This window comes from Symphalangus syndactylus, chromosome 19, assembly GCF_028878055.3.
Source record: "Symphalangus syndactylus isolate Jambi chromosome 19, NHGRI_mSymSyn1-v2.1_pri, whole genome shotgun sequence".
In the NCBI taxonomy this organism is placed as follows: Eukaryota; Metazoa; Chordata; class Mammalia; order Primates; family Hylobatidae; genus Symphalangus; species Symphalangus syndactylus.
In genome coordinates, this window is record NC_072434.2 from 15,729,404 (window position 1) to 15,751,198 (window position 21,795).

A 21,795-nucleotide genomic window follows, 5' to 3' on the forward strand; every position below is an offset into this window, starting at 1 on the left:
AACCTTAAACTAGTATTCAGCATTGCCAATGTGTCCTAAGGTTTTCATTATATTACTGTATCATGTCATTGTTCTTCTAAAATACGTCATATTCTTTTCCACGATGTTCCACATCCAGGTGATAATTTACTTTTTAATTCACTAAGAAAATGGCAGGCAAAAGTAAAGAACACTCTCATTTTCACACTATGAAATACACAAACATACCTGTATCTTTGTCTTTTTCTTCCCCCCATTAAAAAATATACATTGTTCCTCTTATTAAACTCCAACCTATTTACACCTTTTAAATCTAGAAACAAAAGAAAACATTATTTTGAAAACAAAACAATGGGTAACAAATTATGTTAAAAATCACCCATGTTCCCCCCAAGGTGGAATCATAACAAATCTCATAGATAATAAAGAAGGTAGAAAGGCTGACTGAAGCTTTCTTTTCAATGAACAGTATTGAATAGAATGCATGTGTAACAAACCCCAATAAACCTATGGATGCCAAGATGGAATTTTTGCTGAGAGAAAGTAATTTTGGATGGATCGCACCTGTGGCCTTTTCCTATCCCTTACTGAGGCACATGTAGTACCTGATTTTTAAGTAGATTCATACATTCATTTACTGAGCCAGTAACATGCCTGGCACTTTTCTAGCCACAAAGAATTCAGCAATGAACAAAATAAACAGAGCTCCTCATGATGCTTGTGTTCTAGTTGGGGGATACATAAAATAGCAAGTAAACAAAAAATGTAATATTTCAGGTAAATACATAGAATAGATTGGGAGTAGGGAGTATCGATAGCCCATTTGAGACTTTGGAGGGTCAAGGGAAGAAGGACTTAGCAGTAACAAAAGTAACAAAAAGCAATGTCATGCCTTCTTTGCAAAAATCAGGCTTGAGTACATTAGAGTGAAGGAGAAAAAGTGAAGAGCAGACAGCTTTGAAATACCTGTTATACAAATTTCCATGAGGAAACATACCGTACGATACTTTATGACTTAGAAAGACTTCCTGTTAGCCTAGAGTCCAATTACTGAGATGATTAGGCTGGGCACAGTGGCTCATGCCTGTAATCCCAGCACTTTGGGAGGCTGAGGTGGGCGGAATGCTTGAGTCCAGGAGTTCGAGACGAGCCTAGCCAAAAAGGTGAAACCCCATCTCTACTAAAAATACAAAAATTAGCTGGGGATGGTGGTCCACATCTATAATGCCAGCTACTTGGGAGGTGGAGGCAAGAGAATCACTTGAACCAGGAGGCAGGGGTTGCAGTGAGCAGAGATTGCACCACTGCACTCCAGCCTGGGTGACAGAGTCAGACTCTGTCTCAAACAAATGAAAAATTACTGAGATGATTAGAGTCAACAAACAATACTGAAGCACTCTCCCTGACTCACCCCACTCAGTATATGCCCTAAAGATGATATCTTTTTAAGAATATTAGTAACTAGGAAAAAAAACTCACGTGACCTATGAAATGATATTGACATACCTCCCCTTCCCAGTGGAGAAAGGGAACATAAAATATTATAGAGAAGATTATACACTAGAAAACTACACATGAAGGGGATTCAGTTAACATTCATTCAGCAAATAGTTAACTTGCCCTTACTATGTGCTACAAACTATGATAGATTTTAGGAATATAGCAGTGAACAAAACAAAGACCTTATATTCTATGGGTTGTAACAACTAACAAATAAAGAAATTTATATGTAATAAAAGCTTCTGACAGTTGAATCTCAAGAATTGGCCATCCAGTCTGGTAACATGGAAGTCATCAGTAATTTTGACAAGAGCCATTTTGGTGGGGTGATGGGAAATGGGGCCTAATTAGATTGGATTCAAGAGAGAAAGGCAGATGAGAAATCAGAGATAATGAGAATAGAGAACATCTTTGGAAAGTTTGGGGCTGCAAGTGGAGGAGAATATAGAAACAAGAAACTGATTCCAGAGGAGAAAGAGGAGGAATGATTGCAAGAACACATCCCGGAGTAGGCAAGAGTGGATGGCATTGATCACACCAAGTGGAGGGACTGCTTAGGAAAAGAGCACAAAGGGTATCTTCATAGTAACAGAAGATGATGATTTCATGGGGGTATAAATAGGCAAAAAATGTATCTGATATTATATTTTAAACAAGTGCAATTTGTCAATCATATTTTAATAATGCCTTAAAATAAAAAAAAGAAAAAGAAAACAAGTAGTAGAATGAAGAAACAAATTCAATGCTAATTCTCTGACTTAGGAATAAAAATTAAAACACAAGCAATGAGAAAAAAGAGGCAAATCACAAATACAGTGAATTAGCAAAGAAAATATAGAAATAAATATGATTTAACCTCATTTTCTTTTTAGAGCTTTTGGTATTTTCTTTCTTCCGGAGATATTATTTTCCTAGATCTTCCCACATCTGTGTTGCTGGTTCCTCCTCATCTTTCAGGTCTCAGCTTAAATGTCAATTTTTCAAAATATCCTTTTCTGACCACTCTAAAAAAATTCCTTCTACCATTTATTCTCTCTCCTATCACACTGCTATATTACCTTTATGGCACTTACTCTACCTGAAATCACTTTGCTGCTTTTTCCCATGTCTTTCCTCACTAACATTGAAGACCCATAATAGAAGAAACTTCATCCATTTTCTTCACCAATATATACTAAATATTGGAACAGTACCTAGAAACTTGCTATGCCCTCAGTAGATTTTCACTGAAAAAACAAATGAGCAAAAAAATGGAGGAAATTGAAATAATTATAAAATAACAAATTATTCTTTTTTGTCTTTTTCTTTTTTGAGGTGGAGCCTCTCTCTGTCACCCAAGCTGGAGTGCAGTGGTGTGATCTCGGCTCACTGCAACCTCCGCCTCCCAAGTTCAAGCGATTCTCCTGCCTCAGCCTCCCAAGTAGCAGGGATTAAAGGCATGTACGGTCATGCCTGGCTAGTTTTTGTATTTTTAGAAGAGACGAGGTTTCGCATATTGGCTGGGCTGGTCTTGAACTCCTGACCTCAAGTGATCTGCCTGCCTCAGCCTCCCAAAGTACTGCGATTACAGGCACAAATTATTCTTATAAATGAAAAAACGTATTCAAAAGCAATTTTTCTAAGAAAAATAAATTACCAAAACTTATGTAAGAAGTGAAAAAAATGTGTAACCAGACCAATTATTTTTATTATTTTTTTAGAGATTGAGTCTCACTCTGTCACCCAGAGCTGCAGTGCAGTGGCATGATCTCGGCTCACTGCAAGCTCCATCTCCCCGGTTCAAGCAATTCTCCTGCCTCAGCCTCCTGAGTAGCTGGGACTACAGGCACACGCCGCCATGCCCGGCTAACTTTTTGTATTTTAGTAGAGACAGGGTTTCACTGTGTTGCCCAGGTTGGTCTCGAACTCCTGAGCTCAGGCAATCCACCTGCCTCAGCCTTCCAAAGTATTTATTTGTTTTTTAAACTTTTATTTTAGGTTCAGGGTACATGTGCAGTTTTGTCATATAGGTAAATTCATGTTATGGGGGTTTGTTGTACAGGTTATTTTGTCACCCACGTAGTAAGCATAGTACCCAAGTTATTTTTAACAGATCAGTTATTGGTAAAGAAGATCAAAGTGTCAAGTTGTCCTTATTCCTGTTCTTGGAAAAGAAGAATCCTTAGTGGAAATATGTCAATTCTCTTCAAATAAGATATATTTAATTTCAATTTGTCATTATTTTGAATGAGTGAAAACATTTAAGCAAATTAAATCAATAGAATAACCTGTATTGAACACAGAGCCATATAATAATGCCAATGACCTGGAATTTGTTAACTATGAATAATATTTTGAGATGTCCTCCTTTAAATTCATGATATAATTGAAGTAATGTCACATGAACTTAAGGAAGAAAGGTTCTGAATGAGCTAATTGAGCTTCCTTTCTCCTTGGTGCAGGAATAAGATTCCTGTGTAATAAAATAATGGCTTGTAAAAATTTTAAAACTCAATTTGCCTCACTCTTAAAATTGTTTTAATGTGATATTTATCCAATATGCATATTAACTATCTTTTTAATGATAATTTCAATCATAACACTTCTTTTGCTCATACCTGCTTCAGTTTCTAACTAGTTTGATTTGATATTATGGTTCTTAGAGTGAGATTTTTATGTGACTAGTAAATATGTAGTACTTTGATACTTAGTGAATAATGTGTATTAATATTGAAAACATCCAACAAATTCTGAATATGTTTCTTAATGTTCCTCTTTTTACTATTATTAATATGAATCTTCTGAATCTCTAAGAAAATAAGATTATATTAATGTGCTACAGCCTGGAACATCACCTGATATAGTAGAAAAGGTCGCCGGGTGCGGTGGCTCATGCCTGTAATCCCAGCACTTTGGGAGGTTGAGGCAGGCAGATCACGAGGTCAGGAGTTTAAGACTAGCCTGACCAATATGGTGAAACCACGTCTCTACTAAAAATACAAAAAAAAAAAAAAAAAAAAATTAGCCAGGCTTGGTGGCATGCGCCTGTAGTCCCAGCTGCCCGGGAGGCTGAGGCAGGAGAATCGCTTGAACCCAGGAGGCAGAGGTTGCAGTAAGCTGAGATCATGCCACTGCACTTCAGCCTGGGAGACAGAGCGAGACTCCATCTCAAAAAAATAAAAAAATTTAAAAAGTGCGGTAAAAGTCTTAAATGAGAAACATCAGGAAATGCCAGAAAACTCTTAAGTATCCTTTCATATTGAGGAAAAAAATACTAAAAAAGAAAATGGATGCAAATGGCACTTAAATGTTGTATCTTTAAAAGTGGAAACATTCATAGATTCACCAAAACAGGACTAAAATTTTGTAAAACTCATGCTGAAATAAAGAATAGTTATAATCATCAAGAGACATAATTAAAAGCACATATTAAATAAGTTCTACCTTAAAATATTTTAAAGTTTCTGAAACAATCTTTTATTAATGTATTGATGAAATGAATTTTAAAACTGAGAATAAACCATAATTTAAATACTATGATTAGTTAAAAATACTAAAGCAATTTCAGAGTAAAATACTTAATATCACTTCAAAAAATAATAGTGATATAGGTTTTTCATTGTTATCTAGGGTTGTGGACCACTTGTCACAACATATATTCTATTAAAATGAGCAAATAACTTTTATGAAAACTTACAAAGCAAGGGATTATTGTTTTAATCAATTATCAATTATGTCAGCACAATTAATTTAACAAACCATACCATAATCTATTATTTCTTCATCATATATTAAAATCTCTTACAGAACTGAATCTGTTCCCAAATTTTATTTGACATAAATATATATTTTATTTACTTTAAATGTAAAATTCCTTGTAATTTAATGATTTGGTAGTGCTGGAATTAATGTAATTAATGTAACATCTGAATTAAAGCAAAATTTATACTTATTTATTGATAAAAATAGTTTTGAGCTGTGCTTGGTGGCTTATGCCTGTAATCGAGCACTTTGGGAGGACGAGGTGGGAGGATCGCTTGAGGCTAGGAGTTCAAGACCAGCCTGGGCAACACAGCAAGATCCTGTCTCTATAAAAATAAAAATAAAAAAATTAGTGGGGCATGGTGGCTCATACCTATAGTCCTTGCTACTCAGGAGGCTGAGGTGTGAGGATTGCTTGAGTCAAGGTGTTCAAGGCTGCAGTGAGCATGATTGCACCACTGCACTCCAACAGCAGAGTGATACCCTGTCTCTTAAAACACACACACACACACGCACACACGCACACACACACAAATATTCCTAAAACAAAAAGTGGTGTCAATTAGAAATATTTATTTGAAAATATCACTGAATTCTATATAGAGAGAACTGGTGTCATCAGTGTCATGCTAGGAGAAATGTCTGGAACTTTGGCCAAAATGCTAGAAAAATTTCAGATATTTTACTTTGGCACTAAAAGCCAATATATTTGTTTCTGAATGATTCAATAGGAAACTGAAATCAAACAAAGCACCACAAATCATTTCTCAACAATTATTTATTCATTTTCACAATCCAATAAGCATTATATAAAATAATGACAAAAGAAAGAGGCAGACATCGAAATAATGAAAATTGAAAGATTATTTGGATGTTGGTGAGCAGGCTGAGGAGCGAGAGCTGAAAATGCAGCTTGGAAGTCTTTCAAGCTCTGTGAATTCACGTCAATACTAATTTGCAATGGGAGCAGTAAACATCTAAAAAATGAATTCTAACACCACATGTTCTCACTCATAGGTGGGAATTGAACAATGAGAACACTTGGACACGGGGTGGGGAACATCACACACAGGGGCCTGTTGTGGGGTGGGGGGAGGGGGGAGGGATAGCATTAGGAGAAATACCTAATGTAAATGATAAGTTAATGGGTGCAACACACCAACGTGGCACGTGTATACATATGTAACAAACCTGCACTTTGTGCACACGTACCCTAGAACTTAAAGTATAATAAAATAAATAAATAAGAAATTTAGCTTTAACACATGATACACTAAAAGCAATGTCCAAAAGTCCTTTATTGTTAAGAATACAGTTATAAAAACGAAAGATTAATTCAATAAAAATGCACATATAAAACAAAATTATGAGAAGTAAAAGCTATTATTGACAGAAGTACATGTGATATACTCTAGAACAGAATTAAATAATCAATTTTAAAAGAAAAACATCAAATGAATTTTGTGAAAATACATTTGTTAACAAAAATTAAAAATGGAATTAACTTCAAAAATTTGCCAAATTGGTCAATCTTAAAATGTAGTCAAACAAAATTCATGGATTGAAGGTGAGCAACACTTAACATAAGTAAGCCAGCTAACAAAATATTGTTACTGGATGGAAAGCCTTGACTGCAGGTTGGGTTCTTGGCATGTTGAACAAATAATTAAACAAAACCCACAACCAAAGCAATAAAAGAAGGAAGCAACGAAAGCACAGATTTATTGAAAAGAAAGTACACTTCACAGAGCGGGAGCGGGCTCAAACAAGCAGCTCAAGAGCCCCAACTGCAATGTTCTTTAGGGTTTTTATAAGCTAAAAGAATTTGGTAACACCACTAGGTACCCTTTAGAGGTCTCCAATTGGTTACACCCTACGCAAATGAAGGATTGGCCCATGACTAATCAGAGGCTGAAGTGAAGGTTCAGCCTGGGACTAATTAGAGGCATTTGTTGTTTGTGACAAAGGGGAAAGGAGGTTTTGTAGAGGAAGAGGGCCTCTGGCCCCTTATCACTTGGGCATGAAGAGGTGGGGTTTTCCTTTTGATCCAATTCCAAGAAGTCAGCAGTGGGTTGGCCTTAGGCTCCCTGTCTCCAGACTCTATTCTCCTGCCTCAATATGACATTTCAGTAAAAAGCAGAGCCCTTTCCTTAGTAGATCGATGGCCGTTCCTCATTGCAAGGAACTGCCACCACCTGGAAAATAGGGCGGATGAAGGTCTGATTGAGCAGAAGTGGAAGCTCAGGGTAGCTGAATGGAAGGATTTTTTTTTTCCCTACTGAGTATGTGCTTCCCTCTTGAACCTTGTGCCAAGCACGCAGGCAGAAAGACAACCTTCTATCAGCTTACCTAAACTTGTTCAGAATATGTAGAGTTCTTTATTTTCCGTGGAAGAAAAGTATTGTAGACATTGATTAAGAGAAATTACCCCCTCCCCTTTATGAATGCCAACCTGAATTGAGAGGTGGGATGTGGCCAGAGGAAGGTTTACCCTTGACGCTAATGCTTCAGGGGGCTTTCCTTGTATGCTTCCTTCCAAGGCAGTAGAAACTAAATTTGAATTCATGGTTTTGTATTTTTTTTCTTAAAAAGTATCCCTCCCCCAAACATTTGTCTAATTTTTAGTTCCAACAAAATTGGAATCCTCCCTGAGGAATGGGGAATTCCCAGAACTCCAAAAAGTGATTTCGCATTTGATGATGAGGCACCTATGACTGCAGACTTCTCCAGAAACGAAATAATTCCAGGGTAGGTACAGGTTGTGATTGGAGGATTTTTAAAATCTAGACTAGTTTGTGTGTTTTTAGATAATTCTGATAAGTCCCTTAAATAATGGAATCCCTGTTTTAATTGGCATTAAAAATCACTTAATAGTTGTCTAAATATAGAATGACTAAAAATTTGCAAAAAATTAAGAAACGAAGCAAAACTTTCTAATTCTTCATATTTGGTCATGGTATAAGAAAACACATCTGCTGGGGAAAAAGTAAAGGCTCTACAGTCACCAGGTCAATGTAGTTTTTATAAATACACTAATTAATTTATCAGAGAACTGTATCTCAAAAGTCTTTTCTCCTTGGAAACAGCTCCTGCCAAATTCATTTTAAAAGGACATTATTCAACTGAGTTTTAAGCCCTTTAGTTAATGATATTGAGTTAAAAACAGATGTTACATTTTTGGCAAGAAAAAAGAAAAATACTCATAAGTCTATGCATAAAAACATCTAAATGATTAATTGAAAATTTATTTTCCCAAATTTAAACTCTTTCTGTCCTTGAGAAAGTAAACAAGAAAAATGGAAATTTAAGTTCTCATCCATTTTTTCTGTAAAAAGGTAAATTTTAAACCTAATTTTCTATCTTTAAAGACTGAAAACTTCTGATATAAGTATTTTAAACCAGGAATTACAAAGCTTTACTCTTACATGCTAAATAATTACATTTATAATCCAAGTTCATCATATCCTTAATCGAGGTAAACCCTTGGATAAATTATATCATTTTGTGTATTTCAGGTATGACAAAAAGCTCTGTCTTCTCTCAGATGTTTCAGTGTAAAAATAAATGCATGCATGGTATGTTAGTCAGGGCTGGCTTCACAGACATGCAACTCATATAGTCACACTGGGACTCAGGCTCACAAGGGCCCTTGGTTTAGTGCCCTGTGGTCACCATCTTGAAACTCTTAATGATTTTGGAACAAGGGATTCTGCATTTTCATTTTGAACTGGGCTCTACAAATTATGTAGCTGGTCTTGATTTTAGTATGTGCCAAAACTTTTTGTTCATTAAAAAAGCCTAAATTAAACGAAACAAATATTTGATAAGTTATCTATAATACAAGTTGAATTTATGTAAATTTAATATATATGCTTAACTAAAATGATTAACAATTTACATAAGCAGTGTCATTCTAAATTACTTCTCATCAATCTTGGACTATATTACAAATTATGTAGCACTAACAAATTACTACAATTAGAATATCTGGGTACCATATCATATGCCAATGGTTGATTGAAAACTAATGTTTGTTTTATAAATTAGAACACTGCATGAACTTCATTCTAAGTTACTTTTTTCTGAGAACTAACAAAATTCAATGTCATTTCTTGGACTTATGAATAACAACCTCACCTGTTTTTGTTCATATAGTAGTAACACTTATGATTAAAAAGCTAATGATTAAAGTCAATTATAATTTTCCAGAAATAATGAATTTTCCTTATATAATCAATAATATAATTGATCTATTTCTTTCACACATACAAACCTTCATTATCTTTTGTCCAGCTCACTTCAACAAAAACTTCATTGGAATTTGTTTGGAATTGCATTGATTTTATTTTTAAATTTGTGATGACTAGTTATTTTCACATTTTTCAACAAGGAAATGACTTACCTTAAATTTTCAGAGCTGTTTTTATAATTTTTAAAGAAATGTGAACAGTTGCTTCACATATTTGAAGAATCTTTCTGGGTACCTACATTCTTTGATATTTTATGATGATTATCACTCATAAGCGGGATTATTTTTGCATTGTCATATCCAATTTATTATTGTCACTATTTACCTAATATGAGGTCCATTGTTAAATCCAATACATTTTGTTAGAGTTTAATTGGATTGTCTAGGTAGGTATTCATGTAATTTGTAATTTTTTTTTTCTCATCTCGGCTGGAAGCAAACCATATTGTAAGACCCGGGGCACCGTGCCATCCTCAAGCGTTTTGTGATCCTGAGGCCTCCTCCCCTCCAGTGGCCTTTGGTCAGCCCAGTACCAACCTGCACCCATGCACCTCCTTGGTTTGTGGATAGATTCCTTCTCCAATACATGGTTAAGACCAGGTTTATTCAGTTCCCATGGCAACATAGAAGGGCCATTTCCAGCCTTAGCCCTGAAATGCCATCATTCTGTGTTCATTCTAATACCTCATACCTCGGAAAATTATTTTGATTTTCTTTACTCTGACTCCTAGTGAATGTCAACATCTTTTCATATGTTCTTGATCAAACTGATTTACCTTGCTAAAAATTTCCTATTGGTATACCTGTCCATGTTGTATTGGGTTTTATGTCATTTACCTATCAATGTAAGAGCTTTTTGTCTATTATAGACACAAATCATTAATCTCTCTTTTGTGTTTTAGCAATTTATTGCTAAATTATCCACTTTTTCTATTCATTATTTACATTTTTTGCATTGTCAAAAATGTCTATATTTCATTAACTCTTACGATTCTAATCTTTGTTTTAAAGTTTTTTACAGACCTTAGATTGAGGTCTTAGGTTTTATCTGATAGTCTATGTTTATATGTGTATCTTGACTAATATGTTAAAACCTTTTCGTTTCTCTTTAGTTTCCACAGATGAGTTCCAATTCCTTTATTTTTAATATTTTCCTTAATAATGAAGGCATTTAAAGCTTGCAAGTTCCACTGAAAAGTTGTCTGTGTTCCAAATAACTTAGTGTGAATTGTTCTTCTTTTCACTCTTTCCTACTTTTTAATTTTTTAAATTTAACTTTGATATAAGGGTGATCTAGGAGCATCTTAATTTTCAAGTGTTTAAGATTTTGTTGATCACCTTCTTTTTCATATTTATCAACACGGCCTTCTAAAAAGTGAATATACTTTTATGGCCAAGTATATGATGTTTTTGAGCAAATGTTTCATTGATATATGGAAAAACCTATATACCTATACCGTGTATATAACCATCTCATTGTTTCTAGTTTATCCTTCCTATGTTTCTTTTTGTACAAACGAGGATGTGTATTTTTTATTTCTTTTTTCACATGAGAAGTAGCATGTCTTTTGTACTTTTTTCACTTAATAATATATCCTAGAAATACTTCATAATAGTTCATAGAGATATTCCTCATTCTTTTTTCAGAGCTGCATAGTGCTCCACTGTTTGGATATAACACAGCTTATTCAGCAAGTCCTACATATGAGCATTTAAGTGGTTTCCAGTCTTTTGCAATGACAAACAATGTTTTGGTGAATATCCTTGTACTGTATATTTTCATATTATTGGAGGTATATCTTCAGAGTTCATTTCTAGATGTGAGATTGGTGGATCAAAGAGTAAATGCATATGTGTGGTTTTTTTTTTTTTAGGTATTGGAAAATTCCCCTATAAAATGGCCGTATCAGTTTGCATTCCCACCAATAATATATAAAAACATCTGATTTTCCACAGCCACGCCAATAGGAAGTGTGGTCACATGAAAACCACATTCTCAACATAACTAGAAGACACAGCACCAACTTCAAATTGTCTATAAGAAAACAAACAAACAAAAACAACCCAGGAGTCCTTCACACTGCTCCTAGAAGCCTCTGTGGTGAGCAAGGGCAGTCTGTGGAAAGACATCATGAAAGAGAAAAAAGCTGAGCCAGCAGAGTCCTCAAATTGCTCCAAAACCATTGCCAGAAAGTAAGAGTCTGCCGTAAAAATGAAAATGCTGAAAAGGTGTCCTTGTAGACCAGAGCACTAATTACAAGCACTACCTTCAAGAAAGGGCCATAAACATAATGTGATCTGAGTTGATAGCCTTTGAAAGGTGTAGTTTCTAAAAGAGGAAAAGGGCAAAAGGAAGGGGAGCCAACCTTTGGTGATAGGATGGTAGAAAAAAAATGACATAAAATAAGAAGTTGTGGAGTGTTTTGAGACAAAACAAAAATTAGAAGGAATGCAGCTCTCCCCTCCACAGCTTCCATTATAGGTCAGCCTCTGAGGTCACAGCAAGTTGGAGTGTGCTAGAGAGTGATTCTGGATGAACAAACAGAAAATATCCATCACAGCAGACTTATAAATAGGAAGAAAGCGGAGAGTTGATGAACATACTGGGGTAACTAAACTAGAAAGCTGAAAAGATTATATTGAGCAAGAAAATATGCCTGAATTAGTGATTTAAGAAGGTTCCATGGAGATGAGTGACCCAGATAGAGTGGAGGAGGTCATTAGAAACCAAAAGGTCAGTAAAACCAGAGGCACAGATGTTATAAGGAGTCATCCTTGTCAATGTGAAATAATTATGGATAATACCAGATTGCAGGATGGTTGGGAGACAGTGAGCCAGTTCCAAATCCCTCAACAGACAGGGGTGGGTTATCACAAAGTAGGGGGATTGCAATAACAAGGAGTGGAAGAGGATCATACAGTGGGTTTGAATGTGCAAACAAATCTCTGGTAGGCAAAAATATCTCATTGCATTTCCATTCCACATAGTACCAGGCATAGAGGTGAAGTTGGTGCCCTGTTTTATTCATCATTGCTATTTGCAGACCAGTCCTCCTTCCTTTCCACAAAACCCTTTCCTTTGAGTCACGTATCATCAGAATATAGCACCTGCTATCTTCTTGTTTGCAATCATCTTCAGATGTACAAGCCACTCCTCCTCATTTCATGAAGATTTTAGCCCCTGACTCAGTATCACTCTCTAACATGAATCCCCATGCTTGGTGATTTCAGTGTCAATTAAGATGTTCCATGGCCTCCTCTTCACCAGTACTTTTGTCCACTATTTTATTTCAACTTCTCACAACCATAGTTCTGTCTAAACCCTTGCATCACCAAAATCTAGAAGGCTTTAGTGTCAGTTTAGATAATGTCAACCACAATAACATGACACACCAATCCCCAAAATGTTAGAACTCAAACATGACAGTTTATTTCTTCTTCACATGAAATCTAATGTGGGTGTTCCTGATCAGCAGACAGCTCTCCTCAAAGCAATGACTCAAGCTCCTTCCTTTCTGTGGTTCTGTTATCTTTAGCATGTGACTTAGTAGGTTACTACAGTCACTTTCATCAACTCAGTGTAGGGAAAGAGGCAAGGAGGATCGCATATGGGAATGTTTTAGGACTAGACTTAGAAATGCTATACATCTCTGATCATGTTCCTTTGGCCAGAACTCAGTCCTATGTCTACACTTAACTGCAAGGGTGCCAGGAAATGTGTCTAACTTTGTGCCCAAAATGAAGGGGAAGTGTATTTGTAGACTGCTTTGCCCTCTGGTCGCCAATTCTGTTTTACCCTCAATTGAGGCATTCTTATTTCTCACTACTGCATATTACCACTCTAGTTCATCCTAAATAGTACCCCAAGTCTAACAATGACATGACCCCATTAAGGCCTACAAAATATTGATCCTGTTACTCATTGTTTCCTACCACTCATATATCTTCACTTCCCTTCTCACATAGCTTAAATTCTATGGTCCATCATTTTAATCACTCCCTTGTGCACATGTTCAACTCACATCATCAAATTCACCTGGGAACACCCAATCATGATTAAATCCAAGCAACTGGTTTTTTCTGAGACGGTATCTAGAAAGCTAAATATGACTGCAGAAAAACTCAGAACCAAGCTTGATGATTGCACTCTAAATTCATGAGCACTCACCTCAACTGGGTCTTTGGCATTGCCTGCTAATTGACTAAATGTCTCTAGTCCTTTCCTTCTCTGCTGTCTTCAAACATAACACCTCCTCATGTGTCATCATTTTCATGATGACCTTGATGTATATGTCCCTGAGAAAACAGAAGAAATGTGAAATCAATTTCTAAAAGCTGCCACAATGGGCATCTCCAACCCACCTGCAACAGTTCCCTCCTGGTATCTACCGAAGCCCTGCATGCTTCCACCTAAGGCAATCTCTCCACCTGTGCACTAAAAAGAGTTAAAACTTACTGAGCACTTACTACATGGCTGGCACTATTTTAAGCTCTATGTGTATTAACTTAATTCTCATTGCAAATCCTATGAGGCTGGTACTGATTTTAGGCCCACTTTACACATAGATAACTAAGGTACACTGACAAGGAATATCCCTTGAGTCCTGTAGCTGATAAATGCCAGGGCTCCGATTTGTCTCCAGAATCCATGCTTTTCACCAAGGAGAATTATAGGGAAAACATTTCACATTTTAGTAAATTACCCTTCCAGAGTAAATGGACAGTTACTCTTTTTAAAGAGATGTGTGTGGGGGTTGAGATGGAAGACATGACAATGAGGAACAAGGAAAACACCTCCACCACCTCTTAACAATGAGTCATATGCATGAAAATAAACCAGCCACCACTGGAATAGGCTGCAAAGGAAGCAGTACCTTCAGGGAAGGGGCTGTTTTTAGTTTCGGTAAGGAGGAAGAAAACACTCAGGATGGGTGGGAGGAAAATGAAGCATTCGCACATTGGACATTAACCAAAGCAAACAGGGCTAGGGTGTGACAAGACAAAAACTATTCATGTTCAAGTGTTCCCAGAAAAGTGACAGTGATAGTGGGCTAAATATTATAAAACTCACAAATTTCTACAGTGAGCAGGTATAACTTGCTGTAACAAATACATCAGTCTCAAGAGGAAAAGCAATACAACCTTTGCAATCAAAGTAAAATCTCACAGGAGAGGTTATCTTGAGCAAAAATAAAACCACTCAACCTCATAACTATGGGACACACAGTAAATATAAATCCTACAAGAAAATATCTTTACCCTCAGCAAGGCTACTGTTCATATTTTCTTCAAGGTAAATGACTGTTTAATAGTATTTCCACTTTTACCCTTATCTAAAGATAGCAAGTTCTTGCTATTATAAACCTATTTTATGCTAATTCTAATTTGATCGAGCAGAATAAAAAGTCTAGAGCTGACAATTTTCACTTCTACACAGAACACATGACATAGTCTAGCCCTTGCTCTAAGCCTTTCCTACTTCCACCATCCTGCCATTATAATCTCATCTATTACTGCTTTCTTAATCAGCTTCCTGCCTTGAATGTCTCCCTCCCTGCCACTCAACTGCTTAACAAACAGCTTAAGCACCCACCATATTCGGGGCTGTAACACTTGTAACTTTATCTTCTTTCTCTCAATAAGTATATATTTTGGTCTTCCTGTGGCAAATTATAAGCAACTTGAGGGCAGACACTTGCAGTTATCTTGGTAAGCTCACATTTAGCATATGGCAACTTGCACATAGAAGGCACTCAGCTTTTTTTCTGAATAGCCAAGCCAGTGTTATTGCTATCCCTGGAAGCACTGGGTTATTACAGAATAGGCAGAGCGGGCCCTCATATTTAACAAATGAATGAATGAATAGGTGGATATGTGCCTACTCTTAGAACTTCTAGGGAAGTTCAAAGAATTTCCTAATATTAGAAACTATTAGGAAATTATTGATAGTACTGCTAGTTGTGATAATTGTGGTTAAGGAGGAAAAAAAAGTTTTATTTTAAGAAATACACATTAAAGTCTTTACAGTGAAATGCCATGAACATATGAAATTTAAAGTACTTCAACAACAAAACAGATGAAGCAAAATGACAAAATAAACATTGCCATAATAAATCTAGTTATATTCGGCCGGGCGCGGTGGCTCACGCTTGTAATCCCAGCACTTTGGGAGGCCGAGGCGGGCGGATCACGAGGTCAGGAGATCGAGACCACGGTGAAACCCCGTCTCTACTAAAAATACAAAAAATTAGCCGGGCGTGGTGGCGGGCGCCTGTAGTCCCAGCTACTCGGAGAGGCTGAGGCAGGAGAATGGCGTGAACCCGGGAGGCGGAGCTTGCAGTGAGCCGAGATTGCGCCACTGCACTCCAGCCTGGGCAACAGAGCGAGACTCCGTCTCAAAAAAAAAAAAAAAAAAAAAAAAATCTAGTTATATTCTATACAACTAGCACATCTTAGTCTAGTCTAACACTTAAAATGTAATTGGCAAGATGACAAGAATATGGTAAAAACCTAGAAATTAATCAGATTGCCTTCAGGTAAATCAGTAACAAGCACTATAGGTACTCTAACAGGAAAGGATATGACATGCTTGAGAAAGTACAATATAATTTTAAAGTAACTGAAAATTATTCACACTAGGACAACCAAGGCACAGCATTCTGAACTGCTTGTAGGAAGCAGGTAGGGAATTTCTTATTAAGAAATAAAGTAGTCACGTTTAAGAATAAATTTCAAATACTACATGATACCAAAAAATGGGATCATTTATTTCTATTTAGGGAAAATACATTTTTCTTCACATATCTTCTTCAACTTTTCTTGTTTTACATGTAAAATCAGAATGTTCACTGTCATAAATAAATATAAATAAATATTACAAAAGAATAAGATTTACAAATTTGACTATGGACATCTCGCTTCAGAAATAATATATAATCTTTTCTTATGTTAATATTGTAGTATCTCTGGATACTTTTAAAGACATTAAGTCAAAGAAGACACCTTTCACGGGCTTTTTCCAAACTGTATTTGTGCGACAAAGGAAGACTCAGTCTCTCATTCTATATTCCTCCCTTGTCACCATCAACACCCCTGGTTCACCAGCACGTCTTACCTTTAAAATATTTTGCCAACCCAAAGGAAAGATGAAAATGCCTTACAGCAAAAGATTACTTTATAATGTGGTTCATCTCTCTTTAGCAATTTTGCTTAGAAGAGACTGAATTGGGTTTTTATTTGCTTTTGATATCCAAATAATGTTTCTCATTTTTTATTTCCTTTATAAGTGGAAATAACATTACAGATCTTGTGGAAAAAAATCACTTTTCTTCTCTTTTCCTCGTGATCCCATTCTAAATACGAACAAATCTCTATGTTTTCTTACACTTTTAGGAAGGAATCACTCTCAATTCTGCAAGTTGTTCTATTTTCAAGAGGTGTAGGTGTGCTAAGAATGTGATTCCGGGACTGCCTTTTTTCTCCTTGCTTTGTTGACATTCCTAACACACCTTAAAGACAATGAAAGCATCCTAAATGAAGAGCACAACTGCATTTATTTTATCCAATATGCAGATAAGTCTAAGAAACTAGAAACAGTCTGTATACTTGTGTGTATTTTCTTCTTAACTCTTCTTTGGCTAAGTCAGCAAGCCCATGGTTACTATCGTCCCAAGCAAACCTGTCAATGTGAAACACGTGTGCCCTGAAAATTAAAAAAAAAAAAAAAAAAGTTAAAATCAAAATGATTTTATTTACTAGTGATAAATACTAATTTTTAGTTACTATGTGATAAATCACCAAAAAGAATCCGTTAATTTGGGGTGCAAAACAAAAAAAAATAATGAGTAACAGAATATGGACGAGATTCTACAGGTGGGGTTTATCAGCTACAGCTACAACTAAAATGTGACATGGAGTTTTTAGTTTCTTGAGATGAATAGTGGCTAAGCTAGAATGAATTAAGGTACCCTCAGATTAAAAGTCAATGAATTCCTAAGTGTGGGAGATGTTAAAAAATATAAAAATAAATAAAAACCCCTGAATACTACTACATGTGGAAGAGAAAATTAAGAGATGAAGACACTCAGAAAGTTTTACAGATACATTTACACCAAGTTATTTTTGTGTGATAATTTTGTATAAAGATATGAGATGTCTTTTGAGATCTATAAACATGACCTATAACAGGATATCTTAGCACATATTATAATTTTTCTTAAACATTGAAAACTCTAAAAGCCACCAAGCAAAAGGAGAAATACAGGGTAGGTCAACCATCTCATGATGCAAATTATCATAATGAAGGCATTCTCTTTAAGTCCTAATATATCATCCCTTTCCCCCCGAATATTTGTGGCACTATAGCATCTAATCATTACAATAAACTGAGTTCAAAATGTAGGATGAGATGATAAGCATTACTGCTACCAAGTCCAGAACTGATGATGTGTCATAGTAATGAGAGATTCAATGTATTAGTCTTTCATTCAACAAAGAAAAAAACAACTCTAGTGACAGTAGAGACTTAAGCCTCTATTATCCTTTAAAAGTCATGAAGAACCCCCTAGCCAAGGGTATTAATGGATATTTTGCAAGATACAGAAATGTGATTTTATTAAACCATATATACCTTTTATAATTTACCAGAAAGTCTTATTTCTGAGGTACCATCAGTCACACTTAAATGGTCAAACACGACATTGAGTACTTTGTTGCTCTCATGTGCATTATAAGAGCTGAATAGTAGAGAAGAAAAAAACTATTGAATTGAATTATATAAGTGTCATTTCAATTAAAAAACAAAGTCAGGCATCTGCTTACACTTCCATCCCTAAACTAAAATTTATCATACAGACCTAACTCTTCTAAAAGAAATAAATCAATCCTCTGATAGGCAAACATGAAGAATCATTAAATGAAACCACATTATCACTTGCACATTAACTATATCCTGTCTTAATTAAGATCAAATATTTAATTAAATCAGTATGAAATCAGGAGGCTAGCCAAACATATATAAAGCTAGCTCAACAGCTTATGTTTCCAAAATAAGGCAAGTGGAGTGTTTTTTATGTGCCCATAAAAAAGACAAATTCTTTCTTAGGAGTTTGCATGAGTTTCCCTCTAATTCAGGAAATAAGAAATTAAGTTCACTGTAAAACCCCAAAATACAATTCAAAACAAATACACTAGTCTGCTTATCTGTGGTTTCAGTTACCCACAATCAACTGCAATCTGAAAATAGGTGAGTACAATAAGATATTTTGAGAGAGAGAGAGAGAGACCCCATTCACATAACTTTTGCTACAATAAATTGTTCTAATTGATTATTCGTTGGTGTTAATCTCTTGCTGTGCCTCATTTATAAATTAAACTTTATCTCATAGGGATGTGCATACGGGAAAAAACACAGCATATATAGGGTTAGGCACTGTCTGTTGTTTCAGGCATTCACTAGGGGGTCTTGAAACACCCCGCCCCCCAACCGAGGATAAGCAGAAATTACTGTATTCCCTCCTTCTATGTTCCAGTACTTTATGTCCTTAATAGGACACACAAGTATCACAGCCAATCACCTTACCAAAGTATGTAAAGAAACTGATAAAAGCCAAGAGACAGCACCTGGTAAACTTACCACATCTTGCTGCCCCCGCCCCCGCCCCCACCCCCGCCCGCCCAGTCTCCATTCCCACCAATCCAGGGAGCCTCAAAGCAGTAGCTTTGGTAAATTGATAATACTCTGTACATTGATACTTTATAACTTGATAAATTGATAACAGTATTTCAAAAGGAGAGTTGGAACAAATACAAGAACGTACATAAGATTGGTGGTTTAATTTTTTTTTCAGAGTAGCTTTGCTGATGCTTCCATACCAACTCACTTTAGATGACTTAGAACTGAGTTTTTGCTAAGCTCTAAATCACATTCCTAAAACGTTTCTGATATATCTGGAGAGAAAGTTATGTCTTACTTTATTTGCTATCATGACAGCTAGAATATTTTGTTGATATTAAACAAATGTCTGTAAAAATTATTAATCACTCCCCTAGACATAATGGTCAAGTCTTTCTAAAAGACTGACTCATTTAGTGAGTTAAAGAATATTTACAGACTTTAACTTATAATAGGCTTAAGTAATATTGTTAATTTAAATAGAAAAATTGTAGAGGGTAAAAAGGAGATAGGTCACATCATCCAAAGAACTAAAACAGACAATAACAGCATTATAGTTTTCTTATTAATGGGGAAAATGGACAGGCATTAGGGCAGCTTAGAAATAACTCAAGTTTGTATAAATACCACAACTAGTTTTCTGAACAGTTAAAACTACAAAACAGAAGAGGGTCAATTTAAATCATCCTCTGTCTACAGGACACATCAGAGCCAATCGTGACATTTATACTTCACATTATGTATATTCAATGCAGATTAGATATTTTAAATAATACTGATGTGTGTGTGTGCTGTTGTTGTTTTAATATCTGAGTGCTTACTATGTGCCAAGCAATGTTCTAAGCACTTGACAGGTGGCAACTCATTTGATCCTTATTATAATCATATGAGGTAGGTATTATATTTCCCCCATTTGTCTGCTGTCTTAACCACTGTGCTGTTTTGAGCTGGACTGGCATCTATTAATATAACTGAGAAAAAGCCCTAATCACAGGCAATTTCACAGTATGTCAGAGGTTGATTTTTCCTAGATTTCTTTGCTTCTGTGCAACACTAGATACTATCATAAATTATACTGAGTGGAAAAAAGTCAGTGGATCAATAGATCACAAAATAAGACTTCAAGTCACTTTGCTTTGAAATGCGCCTTTGAATATAGAGAAAAAACAGACATGAAGTCTGTTAATCCAGGATAGTAATTACAGACAAAAATGAATACAGAGACACGCCAAAATTTAAATAAAGCTAAGAGAGTCATCTAATACAGTACCAAATTTTACTGGAAATAAACTAGGAATAAATTTTTAAAAATCATCAGAATTTCTGCTCACCCTGATTTTCCATAGTCCAATGACTAGAATTAGGGTACCAATTAATATAGTACCAGCAAGAAATCCTTGAAGGGGAAAAGATATGGTAACACAGTTAATAGAAACATGAGCAATTAGAATTACATTATAGTTTCACAATGACATACATACTGGTTACGAAGTGAGTTAAAAAATAGGAGATATTAATTGCATTTTGTATATGGCTTCCTTATGTCACAAATTTTTGACAAATGTGTGTTTTATTTGCCCTGTTTTCTTTGAAAGAAAAAGGAAGAAATATAGAGTATCACAATGCTCAAATAAATTTTTTTGACAGGTTTGAGAGGCTTCTAAAGTGTTTCAACCCAATCATGCTCGATTTTAAATGTTTTGATCGTTGAGCATTCAAATATGGTGACAGAATTGTTATTTTAGAGCTAGAAAGTATCTTAGAGTTCACTTTTATTTTTTAGATGAGTAAATTGAGTCTCAGAAAGAGGGAAGTTGAACATTAACATATGTGGTTAATGGGAAGGACATGTACCTAGTTTATAGTAGATATAACAGATATGTAGACATTTCTCTGTCACAGGAAATATGCCTGTACTATTATCATCTGAGATTGGAGGGCAAACTATATTTACTTTGCCTACAGAATATGCTTTTTAGTGTTCAGTCTATGGTGATTAAATTTCATTTCAAAAAGTTATATTCACTTTTAAGATTCAAAGCACTATTTTGAGCTGAACAACAGCAAATAATTGGTCAAATAAACTGGTCAACATCAAATCATTTTTACAGCTTACACAATCTTTCTTCTCAAATGCACCCATTTGCCCTTTTCTCTCACCATCCTCATTCTCCCTTTCCTCACCAACAGCCCCCCACCCACCCCCACCCCCACCCCCACCAACCCTGCCCAGTGTCCTTGGACTCAACTCTGTTGGTCTGTACTACAAAGGAAATGACAGAAGACACTAGAATAGTAACTGAATCTAACGTGACTAATGAGTGTATTTGGCTCCAAATCAGCAAAATAGAGACACTGTACAATTGCACTGCCATGTGGAAATTGTGATTTAAAAAACAGCTATTTCTACCACAGGTAAGTTTTTACTGTATTTTACTTTAGAAGTTTATTTAACTGATCCCCTAGAATTGTATCATTAACTTAGAAAGACTATCCATGAAATAAATCACAGCTCCTAAAAAATTTTGGGTTTCCCCCTTTCTGTCACCAGTTCCCACTAATTCCACCATTTTCAATACCTTATTTTTTATTTGAATGCTAAATCAAGACAGAAAATTCAGAGTGATCTAGAACATTCGGATGACAGAAGTAA

At 35.6% G+C, this 21,795-nt stretch overlaps 1 protein-coding gene across 20 annotated transcripts in view; it reads right to left on the reverse strand.

The window, feature by feature from the left end:
* Positions 1-21,795, reverse strand: part of CD55 (CD55 molecule (Cromer blood group)) — a 64,659-nt gene that overhangs the window by 8,530 nt on the left and 34,334 nt on the right. For 4 of the 20 annotated variants that reach the window (XM_055234367.2, XM_063613609.1, XM_063613614.1 and 1 more), the window contains 3 exons: positions 17,075-17,171; positions 13,638-13,765; positions 208-292 (listed from right to left, as the gene is read on the reverse strand). In XM_055234367.2, coding sequence (XP_055090342.1) covers positions 13,724-13,765; positions 17,075-17,171 — 139 coding nt within the window. In that variant the 3' untranslated portion in view covers positions 208-292; positions 13,638-13,723. Of the gene's footprint in view, positions 1-207; positions 293-5,980; positions 13,766-16,215; positions 17,172-18,098; positions 18,205-20,473; positions 20,539-21,795 lie in introns of those variants that run through there. The other 16 variants (XM_055234372.2, XM_063613620.1, XM_063613618.1 and 13 more) reach the window with 10 other exon arrangements.